Below are 19,694 nucleotides of genomic sequence, written 5' to 3'. Positions count from 1 at the left end.
CTGCCTTGTTACTGCTGGGTTGAACTGACCAAGAGGTCTGAGCTTCAGCTTTGGTATTTATTGGGCCCTCTTTGAGCTGAATAAGAAAAAGATTGGGGAAGGTGGCTGGATGGAGAAGGTGGTGGGCAAAGTGGAGTCTTTGCTTTCACCCCCATCACTGCATGGGGCTGCAGCCGCATGGCTGAGATGTGTCAAGCTGAACACCTTTTCCAAATGTTCTTCTTCACTGATGGCTGCTTCTAGATAGCTGTCTATATAAACAGGGGTATATGTATATTTATGCAGTAATAAAGTAGAATGTGTGCTTGCCTTGGCTTGAAACTACAGTGGAAATGCCTTTCGACTGAGGTGTTCTATCTTTACAATGGAAGTAGGGAAAAAATACCTCTCATGCTTCTGAAGCATGCTTGCAGGCAAATACAAACCTTTGCTTGTCTGTAGAAGCATGTATCCTTAGCCGTGGTGTCTGCCTCATTTGTGCTGCTCTCATGTGCGCTTAGGTTAAGAAAAAACTAGCTGCACTTAGCTGCTGCTGTGTTGGAGAGAAGGGAGGGAAGGCGTAGGAAATACTTCTGTATTACTTAAATTAAGAAGATGAACACAAATGGATTTTTTTTTTGAGTGGGCATTATGAGCAGTGGAAGGTTGATAAATTGAAGAAATAAACAAATGAAGCTAGTGGTTTCTGCTCTAACTGACCATAAAAGAATATTTGATTAAGCTGCTTGTATTGCATTCAGGAAGAAATTTGACCTCCAATACTTTGGGAGTTTTACATGATAACTGTTGGATTTGGTTCATACAGAAGCCAAAATTCTCATGGAAATGAAAAGCCGTACTTTATCTTTGATGGTGCTGAAGGAAAAGCAGCAAGTTGTCTAGGGTGCTGGGCATGAAATGAAATATACAACATTTATTGTAAGAAGCATTGAGAGTTGGTTTTGAGGGCTACTGATGTCTGATTATGACATCTAACTGTTTATCATTAACTCCCCTATTTTTTTTCCCTATTGCTGCTGTAAATTTGACTTCTTGTTCACTGGAACTCCAGCTGTGATTTGGGGTTATGTGTAGATTTGTCATTAAAATTCTCCTATGTAACTTTAACTTTGAAGCCCTCTTCCTTGCCCCCAAACCCTGAAACAACGATCCCTTCCTGAAGCATCTCCTCTGGAGCATTTGCATTGACGTAGCTGGAATGGCCTGAGACGCATGCATAAAACTCTGCTGTGGATTAGCTTCAGTCATTCATTTTTGCCCTCTTTTTCGGAGCAGAGCTTGACCTTCTGGTTGTTGGTAGTTCTTAAGAGAATGCTTGCTGCAGGTCTTTGGCATGGTGGTTTTGGGGTGTACTCTGTGCTGCTTATGTGGTAAAATGCTTCCCTTCCCTGCTGCTTTTAAACTGAAATGTGATCTGTTCTGCACTCCCAACCTCTCTTGCTATCCAGCAAAAAGCTGTAATTGCATCTTGAGCATTCACTTACACATGTACCTCAATGACCATTCTTGACAGTTTCTTAGCAATGCAGGCCCTTGTAGTTTTTCTGAATAACTCAGTGAGTCATTGAAAATAATGTATAAAGAGATGTCAAGTCAACAGCTCAGTGTTAAACTCCTGTCTGTCACAGGACCAAGTGTATCATCCTCCCCCCAGTGCTTTGAGTACCTCACCTCTCCTCTGAGGCCTCCTGCATTGGCCCCTTGGTCTGGCATCTCCCACTGCTCTCTGTTACACTGAACCTTCTAACCCGGAAGTCTGACAGATTTCAGACACCTTTCAGAGACTTCACAGAAGCGTACTGTGACAATAATAATTCACAATATTGTTTATTTTGCTGTAAGAGTAAAACACTTGGAGAGGAAATAATAGACTTTAAAATAACTGGTCTGTATGCCTAGTTCTATCTAGGCCTAAGTTCTCTAAGTGTCCCCAGCAAGTGTGTGTGTGCAAGTTTCTTGTTCTGCTCTCTTAGTTTCTTAGGTGGTTTCCTCTTCTAGTACTGTCTCTTCATAGAGTAATTTAAGTTGGAAGGGACTGCTGGAGGCCATCTGGTTCTACCTCTGCTTAAATGTGGGCCAGCCACATCTAAGTAAGCCACTTCTAAGTTGGATCAAGTTTTCCAAGATCATTTAGGGCTTCACAGATGTCCCAGCGTACAGGCCTTCTCTGAAGTGGCTAAAGGCAACATGGGACTCCTTACTTTCTCTCTGTAAGGCCTTGCAAAGGATCTTTTGATGACCCTCCTTCTTCCCAAGTTGTAATGCATTTTTGACGTGGTCAAAAATAGGTTTGTTTTTTCAACAGAAGTCATCCTTTTAAAATAAGCTTATTCATATGCATAGTATTGCAGTAGCTGGATCAGCATGTCATAAATTACTAGAAGATATTCCTAAATCTTTCTTATCACAACCTTCTTGGAGACCTCATCAGCTTTGTTTGTGGGGCTTTGGAATGGCCCATCAAGCTCGTTCAGAAGTAGGAGGTTAGCTAACCTCTGTCTTTCTGAACACTTAAGCTTACTTGCTGGAAATACTGTGACTTTAGAAAGTAAAAATCTCAGTGTGGGGAGCAGGTCTTTATCTCTGAGTGTAGATTGAACAGTTTCTTTGTTCCTTCGCACACCTTTCTTTAGATGCAGTTTCCTGTCAAAACTGTAAAATGTATTAAAACTGGGTTTCTTTGATTCTTGCAGGTACTTTTGTCCAAACAATATCAATCCCATGTGAGACATCAAAATCATTATAGACATTTTTCTTCTTTGAAGAACCAGCTCTGTTCCTGACATGTGCTCAAACATAAGCAAGAAAAGATCCTTGGGTGATCTGACAGGGAGAAGGATAGAAGCTCACATTGCCTGTATCCTCTTTAGGACAGCGTAGCAGACTGGTTCATCTGCGGAGCCCTAAAGTATATTCTAATTGTATTCTTATGGGAGGTCTTTTGTGAAAGAATCCCTTTTATTCCTTATTAGCAGTTATTTCTTGCCATCAGTTACTACTTGCAGTTGACTCACTCAGAATTGCAATTGTAAATTGTCATTGTAAATGACAGATTATTTGGAGTATCAGAAGTGGACTTTGTAGAAGCATGCCTTTATGGACATCCTGCCTTCTCTTTGTAGCTGTCAGCTTAGGAGAGAGCTTAGTGCCTGGTTTTCATTTAACGGGAATTTGTGCAACCAGCAATTTCTCTTTATTGTTCAGAAATCAAATATAATGCATATAATTGTAAGCTTTAACATGCATTTACAGAGAAGTCTTGTGGCTTGCCAGCTTGACCTTTGCTATTGCAAATATCCCAGACTGTGTGGAGTTTGAAGTTGTATAGCTTCCTATTTGTGCTTCCAGCTGCTGAGGCCTTTTTGGAGTGGCATGCCTGAAAGCAGTGGTGGGACACTCAAACTCCACGGAGTTCCTATTCCTTTCAAAGTGTTTCCTAGTGAAAGCTATGGTATCGGTTTTGATCCATGATTTGCATTGCTTTACAGAAGGTTTCTTCATGTGTAATTCATGTGCTCCAGTTGTGTGCACGTCTCTCTCCCCCTCACCCCTCCTTTTTCTGTCTAAATTTTGGAAGATTTCGTATCCTGCAAAACATCTTCCTTATTCATCACCATGCCACCCCAAGGCACCTAGCAAAATCCTGTTCAACTTGCAGCATCTCCCAAGGTGTTACTGTATATGAAAGCAGAGAATAATTTAGTTCTTTCTGAATAAAGATCCTTAACAAAAAGGGGGGGGGGGTGGGAAGGGGGAAGTTTCATACTCGCTGCATGAAATAGACAATATTTCCTGAAACAGGAGATACTAACCTCAAAGAATTTAAAATAAAACATTGATTTTATTATTTTTTTAAAAGGGGACTAGGGGAGGCAAAAATGGTAGAATAGTCAGTCTTTTTATCCTAAGTGCAGATGAAATTGATTAAACCTTAAAAACTCGCCTCAGTCCACCCGGTTTATTAATTGAAGAATTTCCTCTTCCCCAGAATGGGAAGTGCACATTAAAACAGAGCTTTGCCCCTGAGTAGCAGTGATACTTGAGAACGGTACATTTTCTACAATCCTATTTTCTCTTTTGCGCTAGAGGAAATCCTAACATGGTAAAAAGCATATTTTTTTTAAAAAAAGTATGTTTAAGGAAGTCCTCTTTCATTTCCTTGTAAAGCATGAAATCAAATTATAGCCCATGGCCCACAATTATTTTATTTTTACATTTCAAATTCCATTTTCAGCTTCCTTTCAATGCCTGTGAACAGGAGCTGTACTGTTTGTGCAAAGTCAGCTAAAAAGATTACCACAGACAGAAGAGGACACAGTAGCTTACCGAAGCCCCAGTCGGAATCCAGGCTCATGCTCAGTGCTGGCGTGGCAGGAAAACCTCCCACCGATGCACACTGGGACTCAACCCCCTTTTCCTCTTCCCTCTGCTAGTGCAGGTTACTATGTTTAAAGCCGAGGTAGCTTTATATTGGTAAGATTATGGGAAAACTCCTTATCCAATGCTAAACTTATGTTTGCCAAAATAATGGTAGTTGTGAATGCTCAAACTTTCTTCTTCTAGAGCTGTTGAAGACACGCTTATTGAAAATGCCTTTTGGTTCTTCTTTTCAGCCACACTAAAACTGCTGGTCAGTTTTGGAACTAATGTGAAAGCTTGTCCCCCCCCTCCCTGCCCCAAATATTGCCCTTGCAAACTTACTGTAAATGTTGCACTTTGCCATATGGCTTCATCCCCTGCTGAGCTGTGTAGAATTTGGATGTATAGTTTGCAAGTGTGCAACTGGTTGCACAAACGGAAGGATTCTTGAGTCCATTCACGTGCAGAACTGCAACAGCCTCTATGATGAAGGTCGAAGGAGATATGCCTTTTAAGAAGTGGTTGGTTCCAAAATAATGATTGAAAAGTTTATCAATATACATGGGGGGGGGTGTTTTTGGAGGGGAGGAAGGGGTTTAGTATGGCATTCTTCTGAATCATCTGTCATCTTGTGTCCCCTCAGCTCTTCCAGGATCAGGAGTGAAGAAGCAGCTGTGAGCTAAGTGCTGCCAGTGTCACGGTTTTGCTCTTGCCTTGGAGCATTGGAGCTGATGCTCAGTTTAGGGGATCGGAGTTGCTGATGGCTGCTGCCTTCTGAGCATTTGAAACTTTTCATAGACTATAACGTGGGAGGACGCTGATTTGTCTAGTCCAATGAGCAAAGACTATTTTGGAAACTAATGTTTTATTTTTGGCTTATTGAAATCGTAAGCTGCTCAAATTATGAGAGGCTACTTAGGAGCAAAGTCCACTCCCTGGCCAGACAAGAATATTATGTATTTTGGGGCGCTTCCCCAGGGTATCCATGTAAGTGTGGATCCTGTACATTCTGCAAGCAGCAGCTGTAAAAGCTCCCTAGTGACCATTTGCAACTTGATATTGCCTGAAAGGCAGAAGCAAGACTGTTGGACTTGAGAGTACAGAGCAGGACTAGACGCTTTCTCTTCTCTGTATAAAGCTATTTTGTTAATATCTTTCGAGTTCTGAGTTTCTTGTCAACTCTGTGATACGGATGAATGCTACTGCCTCCAGGCTTAGCTGGCACAGGCTTTACTGCCTTTTCTCTCTGCTACTTTCTTGCTCGTCTTGTTGCATTTTCCCCATATCTGGCTGTCATCCAGATTCTCTCTGTTCACCTGTTATCTTCCTTGTTTGTTTTTTCTTTGCTCAGTCACCATCTATTTTTTTACTTTATTTTTCCCTGAGGTTTAGCTTCTTATCTTGCAATGTAATTCCTCTCTTTCCCCACCCCCTTGTGTTTTGTGGTGACGACTAGTTTGTTTCATTTGTTTCTTACAGGGCCACATTTGAGCTGTTTGTCATCACAAGAAGGGTGCTCTGATAGTTGATCTTTCGTTCTTAAGCTAAGTGAGAAATCACACTTCAGGAGGACTCTTTATCTTTCTGAACTTTCTTGAACACCTCTTCTAGAGATGAAAGAGCAAATGAAAGGTCACTCTTTTTTTTCGGTAGGAGAAATCATTTGAATACCATAGTTTATCATGGATTCTGTAGGACTTCCTTTAATGTACAGTGTCTTTATTGATTGCTGTGCTTCCTTAGATACAGATCTCTGCATGTGTCTCTGCTTCATTCAGATTCTTTTCAAGCCCCTCTTGCCCACTTTGAGGGTTGAGGGAACACTCTCATTGCTCCCAGATCGCTCCTCTTACCTGTGTAGGACAATATCCTCTCCTCTTTGGAGAGAGAGCAAAGCATTTCAGTTCCTTTTTGTTCTTTTTTCCACAAGACCCCATGGCAGATACACTCTGAGCAAATAGTGCAGTTTTATAGTGTGATATCATCACCTTGTTTTAGTCTTGTCATTGTTTTTGATGTCCCCACTCGGTATGGCAGTCGTATTTCTTATGCCTAAATTTCCAAGTGAGGCTATATGCACAAGCATACTCTTACATAATTCATCCTCACTTTTCTTTTGTTCAATCTTAAATTTAGAACTGCAGAAAAACTCTGCAAACATTATTCCTTCTGTTGACTGAAATCCAACATGGTAGTGAGTTGATAATAGTCTGCTAAAGATTATTTAAACTGCAAGTATGAAGTTGGAAGTTTTGTAAGTCTCCTATTGCTATTTGTATGCCCCAAGGAAACGTATACTGAATGCCGTGCTCATGTTCTAGAGCGTGGTTTATAGTTTTGTCACCCCGTTACAAGTGAGTTGCTGTCTTTCCTGGTTAGAAATCTTACGTTTGTGAATCCCCTTTGCTTTGACCTCCCTAGATTACTCCAATCTGGTATTTATTGAACCTATTCCATATGGATAAAAGACATCTAAAGAAGATCCACTGTCAAATAAACTGAAGTGTAAAACTAGGTAGGAGAAGACCGAGGGATTAGGAAGAAGGAGAATTGTCAAAGGTGTCTCATGAAATGGTTCAAAGAGGAAAGTTGAGGAACTGATTCTCAGTGTTGTTTTTTGCTGTATTGCCCCAGGGTCCTTTAAGCTTGAGGAGTCACGTCTTGGTACATGTGAGCAGACTCGTACAAAACGTGTCTTGAGGAGAACGCAGCTAGTGTTTTTGCCAGTACTGCCCTCATCTCTCCCTGTCCGTGACTGCTCTGGGGGCAGGTCTTCCCTGCGAGGGGCTGCTGCCAGCGTGGTTTTGGTTCCAGCGTACAACGTAGCCCCTCCTGACAGCGCCCAACTAGCGTCATAAGGATCTGGAGTAGGCACAACTGGTGTATCAAGGCACATATTTGTCAACCTGAGTTTAGCGCTGGTTCCTTGTCTGTAACGTTTTCGTCTGGAGTGTCCCGATATGTTTTTCCAGTGTTTCTGGAGTTTTTCCATGGACTGTTATTGTTTTTTCTTTGCTGTTCATCTTCTGTTTGTGAAATGCCTCAAGGAAGACATTTTTGAGCTTCTAACAACTGGACTGATGGTTTCTGTTTTTTTAAAGTGTTGCCAATAAATTCGTAATAAATGGGGCAGTTACAAGCATTTGCTTTATTGCAAATGTATTCAAAGTAGTAGAATCACTGTTTCAGGATAAAGTGACCCTTGTATCGAAGCTGCATCCAGCAGCTTCAGTGCTGGTTTTCTTTCCTGTTGGGCAGAGAGGAGATACTGCACCATATATACTGTAGCAAATCAGCTACCCTTTCCAAAACCAGATTCAGATCTGGTTACCGTGGCTTAATTATGGAGCACAGATTGCCATGCTATAGTAATTAGTCACAACACTGTTAGCTAAAATTCATTCTGTGACATTGTTCTTTTCACTGGGCATATGACTTACCTTACTGTGATATTAATAGTAATTAAAACTAAAGCATGAAGTTAAATATGATTAATTCCCATTCATTTTAATGGTGTCAGCTGTGTAGTAAGAGTTGCTATGTGATAGTTTAATACAAAACATGAGTGTCATTACATTATATTACATTGCATATTACATTAACAAATCTGCTGCGTGTACTCACAAAAATGCATGTATTTTCATTGTTTAAAGTGTTTTGTCCCACTTTAACTACCTTCCAGCTATTCGTTTCCCTTGCCTCCTGTTTTTTTATATTGCACTTCTGTTTAGTATTTAACCAAAGTCTTTTGTACAGTCTCAATGATGTTTGTTTTAATTTAAGCAAATTCTAAATTAATGCAACTTTTCCAACAGTAAAAACGAAAAATGTGTCTGGAGGGATAATGTCTACCTTCAGTTTGTCTTGGAGAGTATTTTTTAAAGGATTGGGGAAAAAACTCTTCAGGAACTTCACAAATGTCATAATTATTCAACTAGATCTTTAAAGGGTTTAGCATTCATTGTTACAAGATGAAAGCTTTGGTAGGTTGAAAATAGTCATTTGTAACCGTAACTTTTTTTCTTGTTGTAGTTCCCACCCACACATTCACCCATGCACTTCAGCCTCAGAATGACTTCCTATCCCGAGTTCATGGGAATTATGAGCGAGGGTGGCTGTTTCCACGTGACAGCCATTGTAAAGGCCAAGAAGGAAAAACAGTGGGTTGGAGAGGGCAGAGGAACAGTTGCATCAATTTCATATTCTTCTGATCAAAAGCTTTGGGCAAATATTAATAGTACTTAAATTTGGAATGCTGCAAACTTTGCATGATTTGTCCCTTCTTTCAGTCTTTTGCTAGCTTTTGAGGTTTTTTTAGATGTGAAACTTTCTGGTAGTTCAGCTTTAGATTTTTGTTTTGCTTTTTTATATAAAAGCTTTGTAATATAACAGTCTGCAATTTACTTTTTTTAGTATTTTACTCAAAACATGTTTTGAAGTGGGTCTTAGCTATGTGATAAATTAATATCTTCTGGCTGGTGATCCAGAATGGGCTCATATCTTAGTAGGAATGAGACAGGAAAGGTCTGAATGTAACTAGTGGAATGCCCAATGTTTGTTGTAAACTTCTTTGAAAACTAATTTAAAGCCATGAAATTCAGGGTGCTTCACTCAAGTGATTAATGTCTTATGACAACAATACTACTGAAAAGAAATTCGAAAAAAAAATCCATAAGTATTTTAGCGTAAAATTTAGGAACTTTTTCATGAAGAACAGAGATTGAAAACTATTCTATTTTTGACTGATACAGAGTGTGTATTCTAATTACATAGACCTTAATTCAGAGTGGTGATGGTGTATTGCAGGGTTTAAATCAGCTCTTCCTCACATTGAGGGGTCGTAGGAATTTATTTACATTTGTGGTAAATCTGCCTCTGGTGGTGATCTTGTTCTCACTCTTATCAAATTTTGGACTCTAAAGGAAGAAATGGTGGGAACTTTGTGTTTCTTAAGCATATTCTTGCCTAGCTGCTTATATTATCTTTTTGAGTTCAGGCAAATGTCATGCTAGATGTGCGTGTTGCTGCAAAGGTAACTTCTTCCCCCCCACCTCCCCCCCCCCCCCCAAAAAAAAAAAAAAAAAAAAAAGGTGGTACCATCTTTAAACCTAAACTGTTAGTATGGTGGAAAGTGTAAGCAAACATATGCTTGCATATTTTTTTATATGGTCTGATGGCCATATAGTATAGCTTAAATTCCTTAAGTCTCAGCTTCAAACAATTCTACATTTGGTGCTTGGCTTTTGTGTTCATACTTCTGGGTCTATGTATATATACAGGTTTTTTAACAAACTATTTGAAAAAAGTGATCCTTCATCTTTTTATGCTGCTACAATACTGACTGTGAACTCTCCTCCAGGTGCCCAGATTATCGATTTGATGATGCTTGTGATAGATGTGACAAAAGGGATGCAGACGCAGTCGGCAGAGTGCTTGGTGATTGGGCAAATTGCCTGCCAGAAGATGGTGGTAGTTCTGAACAAAATAGATCTCCTTCCAGAGAGCAAGAGGCAAAGTGCCATTGAGAAGATGACTAAGAAAATGCAGAAGACATTGGAAAATACAAAGTAGGTTAACAGTAAAGTTCTTTACCTCACCCTCACTTCCCCTTGAACGTGCTTCTAAACATACCTGATGTGGCCTTTGTTAGAGGAAATACAAACACAGAGATGTCTTGCAGAGGTGATGAGGAAAGAGTAGAAAGATTACCAGAAACTCAAATTCAATCCTGAAAAGTATCATGGGTAGAGAAATATTTTCCTATAATGAAGCTTTTCAGTTTAAAGAGCTGCTTTTAGTTCAGACTGTATGAAACAAAGCCAGAATGTCCAGGTGAAGGAGAACTTGTTCTTTTGTTTATGAGCTTATAACTTCTGTTGTGATCTGGAAGCCTTTTAACTGCAGAGAGAGGAAAACATTAGGGGATCCCCTTAAACTGAGGGTAAAAGGTTTGATTCGTCTAGCTAGGGAAAGAGCAGAATGATGGAAGCTTATATAATATAATGCGGAGGATCTAGCTGGATTTGTGGTCGTCAGACTTTAATTATTTGAGGTAAATGACAAAAGTGCAGCGATACTTCTGAGTGAAAGTATAGCAAGTAATAACAAGGTGGGAAGACGGTGCAGATACGGTATGTGTTTAATGATACAGAAATTGAAGCACAGGTGGTTTTGCCCAAGGTTGTAATGGGGCACTATGACTGACTTCTAGATACCTAACTGTTAAGTCACATTTTGACTTGAAGTGTGAGGAACAGCACTGAGCATAGCGGAGACAATGTCATCTGTTCCAAAAAACAAAACTTGGTTGGGTATGGCAATTCCTGCTTAGCTTATTTGTGATGGTAGAGCAATGACCCTTTTCAACTACATCATAGCTACAATACTGACAGTGGAGATCTTGCTGTTTTATCAGCTCTTCTGTTGTTCTTTGGTCCATTCATTTTTATCAGTATGATATAGAGGTCACCAAGAAACTGAAATTTCCTGTTGCCAACTTAGCAGAGACGCAGAATTCTACAACTTTGAGTTCTCTGGCAATTGTTGATTAAAGGACAAGCAAATGCAGGGTGTCTCGTTTTTCTCGGTAGGATGCTGCCCTTTGTGTTAGGGAAGATAGAGGAAGACGACACCTGCAGTTTAATCTGAGATGCTTAGTGTGGGGGTTTTCTCTTTTTTGTAGATGTCTTTGTTAGTCAAATTCATGGTTAATCTGACTTGAGATAGCATTGAGCTAATAGAAGTTAGGAAAACTTCAGAGTAGAGATAACTATCTAGTGGCTTTCTCATAGGTTTTGTTGTTGTTGCTTGAAAGGTTGATATAAAATGTGAATTATCGTTAAGCAGTGTTGTAATATCTATTTTCAGTCTATTTCTCATCTGTGAATATTTATTTGTAATCTCTACCAAGAAGCTAATGATTTTTAACAGTTGAGTGTATCTTCATGTTCTACTCAAATTTTAAAGGACAAAATAAAAATGGTTTTTTCTTCTTGAAAGACAGTAATTGCTGCTGCAGATGGTTAGTCTTGATTTAGTCCACGATCATATTGCAGATGATTTGGAAAAAAAGACCTTTTTAGTTGCATATGTTCATAAAGGCAAGACTAAATTTTGGAAGGAATCTGGTATTCAGAAATACTTCCTTATATACACTGTCTGAATTAAATCTTCTCTTTACGGCCTGGGATACAGATGGGTCTTACAGCATGTCTTGAAAGTTAGCAGACTTTGTGAAAACTGAAGGGGAAGTGAGTTTCTGGAACACTTAACAGTCAGGTCCTTTCCTCCAGCCCCCTTTTAAAACAAGGATGTGCATCAGCGGATTGCAACAGCTGTGATTCCACCTGGAGAGAAATGGTCTGTCATAATGTTTTAATTAGTCATTTGAACTCTGAATCTTCGAATGCTCTTTTATCGGACACGTCTACGTGTTGTTCCCATAACACAAATTCAGTATTTGTGTGTGTACTCTGTGCTTTATGATGCTTTGAAAGCACTGCTGCCCTGGGCCGGCTGTAAAGTGCTAGTCCCCTTGCATCTCAGGCCTGTGTTCTTTCTTGACAGCCTCTTTCCCACTTAACTTTGAATTTCCAAATGCATGCTTTAACTGTTTTTGCACTTCTAAACTATGTTTATTAGCAGGGCATGTGCTGAGGCCATTTGACAGTTGCCTCTGACCTCAAACACTTAGCAATGATGTTACTTAATGATTATTGGTCCTCTTCACACACAAACATGCACATGTGTGCAATTCCACAACAGTAATCAGATCAAATTGCAACTGTAGAATAGGTGTCACCATTTATGGTAAGGAAGTTATTGCAGTGTTGTCAGGTGATTCTGTGGAAGGTGAAAGAATAGACAGAGGACAATAACTGTCATATATTTGAATAGCTTGACACTTGCAAATTTGACCTCATCATAACTTGCTTGTTCCATAGACTGATACGAAAGTAAAAGCAAACTGCCCGTGTGAATGGAATTTGTTTTGTCATGATTTGTTGCTCTTGCCAGCTTTTATCTTTGTCCAGCAGAGTTTAAACTTTGCTGACAATAAATCAGCGTGATGTAGTAAGACAGTTCTAGCAGAGCTGCATCATGTTTGGAAGTACTTCCAGCTTCCAAGGCAGTGTGTGATTACTCCAATTTGTTCTGGTACATAGGAAAAGGAGTAAGACACCTGGTTCAGTGTAAATTTATATTTATTACAATACATTGCCCAAAAGTGTGTTCTGGAAATTTATTTTCATGCAGTTTTATGATTAATTGCCTGGAATTCTCAGTGCACAGTTTTATGGTTAGTGACAGGATTCTTGGTGAGTAGTTTTATTACCCTTTGTCCCCAGATGCCTTAGGCTTATGACACATAAACAGAGAAAATACCTTATATTCTGCATTACTGTTTGACCACTAGCTCCTTCCACAGAATTTAGCAGTTTTCCTTTATCAAGGCACTGTCTTATGTCTCTAGTTCTTTCCCTTTTTGAGATTAAAATCTGAGTTGGCAAGGCAGTGAGGAGTCAAAAGGATGACAGCAATCATGACTTTTGGTTTGAATCTGTTGTGCACAAATCAAGTATCTATGAGAACCAATCACTTTTTATTTTACTGCTGATTATTCTGTTGCTTTAAGTTACACATTTAACATGTTAATCCTGACTCCTGCAAAAATGCAGTAGTAAGCTGACTTATAGTCCAACCTCCCTTTCTAAATTGTTGTCAAAGCAAGTTATCAGATGAGACAAATGATAGTTTGCATTTTGGCGAGCAAATGTTACAAATTCAGTCAACTAGTTTAAAAAAAATGCTGCTAAATATTAAGGACTTAAAGAAGAAAATTCATTGCAAGAGCTAAACTGAGGTCAGCTGAGAAAGAACTGCTCTTCTCTGAAGCTGAATACTGAATAGATATAATTTATCTTGTCAACAGCTTGATATTTTTGATGTTTACGATTTAGAATTTCATAAATTTTGATTTCAACAGAGTTGGATCTTACTGTTGTCTGCAGATATTTTACTGGCTGCTTGTAGACTCAGGTAGATATCACGTGCCATCTTGCATCTGGTTCATATTTTGAAGCTTATGACTCTACAGCTAGGATTATTATTTTCAATGAAAACTGAAAACAGTTTTAATCTCCAAGTAGATGACTTGAATGCAAAGCCACTGCAATAAGATGGAGTAACTGGCCCTTGCTTCTGAAGTAAACCAAGTCTGTCTTTTGACTGCCAGGGGGAGTTGAATCAGAGACTAATGCAAAGCTAAACAGTATTAAAGATTTTGTAATGAAGTCCAGTAGCACAAATGCCTGTAACTCCAGGAGAAAATGTCAGTTATTCACTCTGGAGGGGAAAAGCAGATGAATCAGAGTTGGAGGCAGTGTCCTCTTGTTCATTGTCAGGTGAGTCTGGAGCTACTTTGCATTTGCACAAGTAGGAGATTTGTGGTCTAACGGTGGGAGTCTTTCTCTCTTTCAGGTTCTGTGGGTGTCCTATTGTTGCTGTTGCAGCAAAGCCTGGTGGACCGGAAGCCCCAGAGTCTGAGACTCCACTAGGTGTTTCTGAATTAATCGAGGTACCTACTGAAGAACGTAATACTGCCATAAAATATGCTCAAACCTGTTAAGTTGTTGAATACACTATACTAGTATCTAATGCTGAAGAATTCCTGCATTAATGTCAGAGTTTTAAGGAACCTAATTCTTTAGGGGTCCTTTCTAATTGAACGGAGAAATTGAGGCCGAGTGCCCCAAAAGGATACTTTTTTCCAACTGCTTGGTTTCAGCGCCTTTGAATAGCTGTGTCTTAAGAAACAGCTGTCACACATGTAGTGAAATGTGTTTTAAAGTTGTCAGGGATTACTAACCATAATGAATAAAAGTAGCTTTAAAATTCTGCCAAATCCTGGTGACTGTTCTTTTATAATTACCCCACAAATTAAGAAAACTAAAGTTAGGAAATCGAGCACTCAAGTTACGCATCTGGGTTTGTCTCCTTCCTTCGTGTGCTCAAGTGCATGATTCTTTGTTCTGAACAAGTCTGGCCTCATCCCTCGTGCAGGATGGATAGGGCTCAACTAATGAGCAGGTAGTCAGTATTTTTTTTATTCTCATTATTCACTGTGTGGCCTTATGGCTCCATTCAAATACTGCTCTGCATTCAGAATGATTAATTTCCTCCTGGACTTTTCTTTGGCACTCATCACTGTGGTCTTGAGCACTTGGCAAACAGTTAACTTATTTCTGAAACACCAGTATGAAGTGTAGAGGTGACTTTTATCCCACATTTAGATTGGGAAGCTGAGGCACAAAGGAGTTAAGTGCAATGCGTTCACTAATTTTGGATGCCAGATTTAAGGAAATAAACTCCTTCAGGACATGCGTATGTACAGTACTTAGTGTCCAGATTATAGTACTTGCCAATTTTGATCACAATTGAGAGTGCTTAGCCCTCTGTTCATCAGGTTTTGGTGTTTCTGTTTGGACAGTCTGAGAATGAGGAATACAGTCAGTGATTACATGTGGCAAGTTTCATTTTTAAGAGAATAAATGATACTGCGTAGGAGCTCTGGCATAAGCAAGAGCAGAATCCATTCTTTAGAGAAGCACTATGTGCCTTCACCGTGAAACCATCTTTCTCTTGTAATGCTCTGCCTTGCTCATTGCATGTCTTGCACTTCTATAAGAGATGAAGCGCACTGCCAGGATTCACCCTGTGCCCTAAACGAGGTAGGGCCTGGGGAAAAAAAATACATATATATGGCTGTATAATTAACAGTATATCAGAGCCTATGTGAACAAGAGAGGGCTTTAGGAAACTGATGCTTCACGAGTGTTCTTAGTTCTAGTAATGCTGGCTTTCTGGATAAGGATGAATTTTCAGGTTTCCAGAAGACTAAATTATGTGGTATGTTATCTGGTGTGAAGCTTACACTGTGAAGGGCAGAACATTTAGAGTTACTGTCTGAGGTAGGTGGGCTTTATAGCTGGTACTAGACTTGTCACCCCTTCTGTGAATAAGCATTAGGGATAAGTGGTGCATCTTTTCCTTGGTAGGTGTCACAACTACTTGCAGTCAGTGGAAAGTAGTCCTAAAACAAAGGCATTATTCTTTGTGGACTTGTCAAGGTCCGATCTGGATGTTGCAAGGTTTAAAATGCCTGTAAATTGCCAAAGTTAGGGTGCAGCACAAATTATTAAATCTAGAGATGTCTGGCCTGGAGCAACAGCAGCCTGGCTTGTACAAAGGCAGGAATTTCCATGTGGCTTCTGAGCACTGGATGTCATACTGGCCTTGCAGGCACCTGTGGCCTCAGCTGGGGTGCTGGGGTGTGCTGTGGTCTGGCCAGGCTGCCCATGGCAACATCCAGTGAGGTAGAGATAAGCAGGTCCTTAGTTTTGCCTTCGTCTAGGTCCAGGTAGATTTACTGTGCTGTTCCCAACCTTAAAAACTTTGAAGAAAATACCAATATTGCAGTTGTTTGTTGATTCTGAGAGTTTAATATTAGAAGAGCTGGCAAGTGAGCTCTGCTATTGAGCTTTGGAGTTTTATCCTTCCTGTCCTTGTTAAGAAATTCTCTCTCTCTCCATCATTCTACTGTTGCAACGTAGACTTAACTTGCTGTTCCTGACCTTAAAAGCAGATGTCAAAGGCAGTGCTAAGTATATATGCTGATGTGATAACAGGGGTAGGGATCAAGGATGATTTGAGACAAGGGATGAACCAGTTCCTCTTGATCATTGTTGGGTACATGACTGAATTTCTGTAATTAATTTCTTCCTTCAGTGAGGGTATATTTCAAGAAACAAAGCGTTTGTCAACAAAATGCAAATCCTAAACCTGGAGAATTTTTCTAGAAAATGCTACTTACATAGCTATTTCTCTGTTATTGGCTTGATCCTCCAAGAAATGTTAACATACCTACAAGCCAAATTTTGCCTCAGATTTAAGTTTGTTCTCACAAAATCAAGGAAGCTGAAGTAGCAAAATGCACTGTAAAAATTCACTTTTTGGAAGAAGGTAAAAAAGTGGAGGGAAGGGTCCAGGAGTTTTTGCTTTGCTTTGCTGCAGTGTTTATATTGAGTTTGGCAGCAACTTTATCGGCAATGCAGTTTTGCTAATCAAGCTGAATGTGCAGCACCAAATCTTTCTAAGGCAGAAAATCGAACTGTTCCTGCTGTTAAGTGTGCAACTCCGCTGTGGCACGCACAGTTAATTTGACATTGGTATGTTCTAAGCTCGCTGGGAGATGCCTGAAATCAGTAAAACTGCAGGCTTGTTGAATCAATCATCCACTTGCCTGCCTTTTGCTTTATGGCTGTCATGACTTTTCACCCAGGCATGGTGCTGCTTTTATCTTTTTTCAGGTCCTCAAGTCTCAGGCTTACCTGCCATCGAGAGACCCCTCGGGACACTTCCTTATGGCAGTAGACCACTGTTTCTCTATCAAGGGTCAAGGCACGGTGATGACAGGGACTATTCTTTCTGGCTCTGTTAGCCTTGGTGACAATGTGGAGATTCCTGCCCTGAAGGTGAGTCTCTCATTTTTGCTTCCTCCCCCAGTGTTTCTGATAGAAAGGGACACTCAACAAAGAAGAGAGTGTTCTCTTCCAATCTGAATTTATTCACTTATTTTCAATGTCTTTGTTTTTCTGTTATTTTGCGGTAAGCCAAGCTTATAACAGAGAAACACTGAGATTTTTAAATGAGGCAGCCAGTAAAGTTACTTGCTCAATTTTAGTTGAATGAAGAGGATGATAAAAAGCTGGCTTAGATTAGTGTGTTAGATCTTCAACTTTGAAAAAGCAACATGGACATGTTTCCAAGATGGGACATGCCCAAGGGCTGAACAAGGTTTGGGTGAGGTTACTTGCATTTTAGACATACTGCAGTGAGAAGGCTTGCAAAAGACCCTGACCAGGTAGCCTTTCTGAGATGTTTGGAAGCTAAGGAGATGACAAGAGGAGGGTATTGAAATGTTTGATGCACATTCTTTGTTTACTGGGTGTTTAATTGATGTCAGCATGCTCTGAGAGAGCTGCTGGGATGCAGTATGTGGCTTGCTGCAGTATGGCAATTTTAGCATATAGAAAGTCAAGAGGCCTTTCAACGGCCTTTGAATTGCTTGAGCGTTGTTGCTATTTTATTTCCTTAAAAAATATTTTTTCTTTAAAAGACATCAAGGTACCTCGATGCTTGGAATAAGCACAGTGTATTTCACAGGTGCTGATTTTAGACTTCTGTGACTTTCCCTTTTTGTTATTTGCCCTGAATGAGCCAAAACTTGAGTGTTTTGCAGCTGCTGCTTGAAATAGTCCCAGTCAGTTGCATTCAAAGAGTAGCCAGCTTGTGGCAGGATGGGACCTTTCAGGGCTGTCAGTATTATCCTGAAGTCCTGTTATTATAAGGCTCTTATTTCTTTCACTGAGTGGATGTGCTGCTTTCTCATCTTTGCTTGTACTTCATGGGCAAGTGAAGGACTGCTAGGTGGCATTTAATTTTAGGTCAGCCTCAGACTTTTCTGTGGTAGCTGGGGCCATCTGATATGTATCATAATTACCTTTGGATAAAAATAATTTGCATGATACACACCACATGTCTCTTTTCCCAGTGGAGTTCCTCACTGCCTGTGTTCCTGCTTGGAACATGGAGCCCGTTCTGGGAGCCCTGCCTTTAATTTCTGCAGGGGCTGGGCTTAGCTAGGCTTGCATCAGCCTCTCCTGCTTTCCTCTGGCCCGAGTCCCTTCCCTTCTCCTTTGTTTCTTGCTTGCTGTCCGGGGTCTGGCAGCACAAGGGCTCCACGGAGGGACAAGCAATTAGGAGTGCGAGGCTGAGGAGTGCAGTGAGTGATGCCTCCCGCCCAACGGGGGCCTTGCATAGCGAAGGCAGCTGCTTTCCCTTTGGGGTAGCGCTGGTCAAATTTCCTGTCGCTTTGGGCTCCAGGAGTTGGTGGGGAGACAGAGCAAGGTAATTATTTCTTTCAAAGGAGGAATGCGTAGCTAGACTGTATATGGAAGTGACTGCTTAGCTCTTCATGTAAGGTCCAAGAATGTTTTAGAGAAATATATCTAGGAATTACAATCTGCTCTTTTAGGAACAATATGACAGCAGAAAATGACAACGTAATGAATAACTTGCCTGTTGCAAGTGGGCGTTTAAGAGGAAGAAAGAGACTTTTTAAGTTTTAAAAAGATGCTCCCCCCTGCCCCACCTCCAGTGGCTGAGGGAGCAGTGAGGTAAAAGGCGAGCAGTAGATGAGCAGAGCATTGACAAAGAGGGGCCAGATCACTTGGCATTAATGGCTTTAACCACTTCCCTCAAAACTTCAGTTTAATCCACTAATACTAATTGAAAATAATCTTTTTACTGGTTTGTAACCAGCGCATCTGAGTGGTACAGTAGTGGGTGGAGATTTGTGTTGTGTTATGCTGTGAGCAGCTTGTGAACATTCCTGTTGTACAGGTATGGAAGCCAAAAGCACAGTGAAAGGAAGCAACTTTTGTAGGTTTGAATGGTGTGTTGTGCTTACCCCTGCTAGCATCACCGAGTTAGGCTGGGATACCTATGAAAGGTCAAACCTTTCTCAGGCCTACAAGGTAATGGAGGAAGCACATTTCACAACACATTGTGGTTTCTGACTCCCTCTGACCTTTTTTTGCCCTGACCCTATGGTAACTGAGATTGACAGCTGGTGCCCACTGGGCATTTAGGGACATTACAAACCAGCTGCTTTTTAAATTTGAGGAACCCTCTCACCAAATGAAGTGGCATCACTTTCCAGTTGTGCTAATGGACTTCGACGTCTTTGACCGCTTGAACCTGCACAAAGGAGGGACACAGCAATTAAAAATAAACAGTGACATTCTCAAACGCCCATGCTTGCTCTGATTGAGGGTGAGAGCACCAGCAGTGTTTGGATTCCTTTATGCTGTTGCCTATGTAAATCGCCATCTGGGGTTGATTATCCATACAGCAAAAAGAAAAATTATATATGTTTGGCAAAAAGCTTTGACACAGCAAACAGTTCACTATCCAATTGAGTTAGTACTATTTGTTCACTAGCACTTGAAATCCACCTTGAAGAGCGTGAACCTAGGATTTCTGCAGCAAAAACATAGCGTTGGCAGAATTCTGATCGTCCGTTAGGATTACTTTAGTGGTCTTTCAGTCTCTACAGTGCTACAGTTTACAAGCTATAACAACTTATGTGACATTTTTATTTCTGCTTTATAAAAGTTCCTAGAGCTGAATAGAGGGAATTTCTTATTTCTTATTTTTGCAATAGAGATTCATTTTATTTTACTGATAGATTTGGCCCCTAATTGTTTCAAAAT

The 19,694-nt window shown here is 40.3% G+C and overlaps 1 protein-coding gene across 1 annotated transcript in view; it reads left to right on the top strand.

Annotated features, from left to right (window-relative positions):
* EEFSEC (eukaryotic elongation factor, selenocysteine-tRNA specific) overlaps window positions 1–19,694 on the top strand; it is a 128,980-nt gene that overhangs the window by 24,733 nt on the left and 84,553 nt on the right. The window contains exons 2-4 of the mRNA XM_026093115.2: window positions 9,719–9,926; window positions 13,840–13,936; window positions 16,728–16,892. Of these exons, the coding sequence (XP_025948900.1) occupies window positions 9,719–9,926; window positions 13,840–13,936; window positions 16,728–16,892 (470 nt within the window). The remainder of the gene's footprint in view (window positions 1–9,718; window positions 9,927–13,839; window positions 13,937–16,727; window positions 16,893–19,694) is intronic.

The sequence above is a fragment of the Dromaius novaehollandiae genome, chromosome 12 (genome assembly GCF_036370855.1).
Source record: "Dromaius novaehollandiae isolate bDroNov1 chromosome 12, bDroNov1.hap1, whole genome shotgun sequence".
Classification (NCBI taxonomy): Eukaryota; Metazoa; Chordata; class Aves; order Casuariiformes; family Dromaiidae; genus Dromaius; species Dromaius novaehollandiae.
This window is presented reverse-complemented; position numbering and strand designations above follow the sequence as displayed.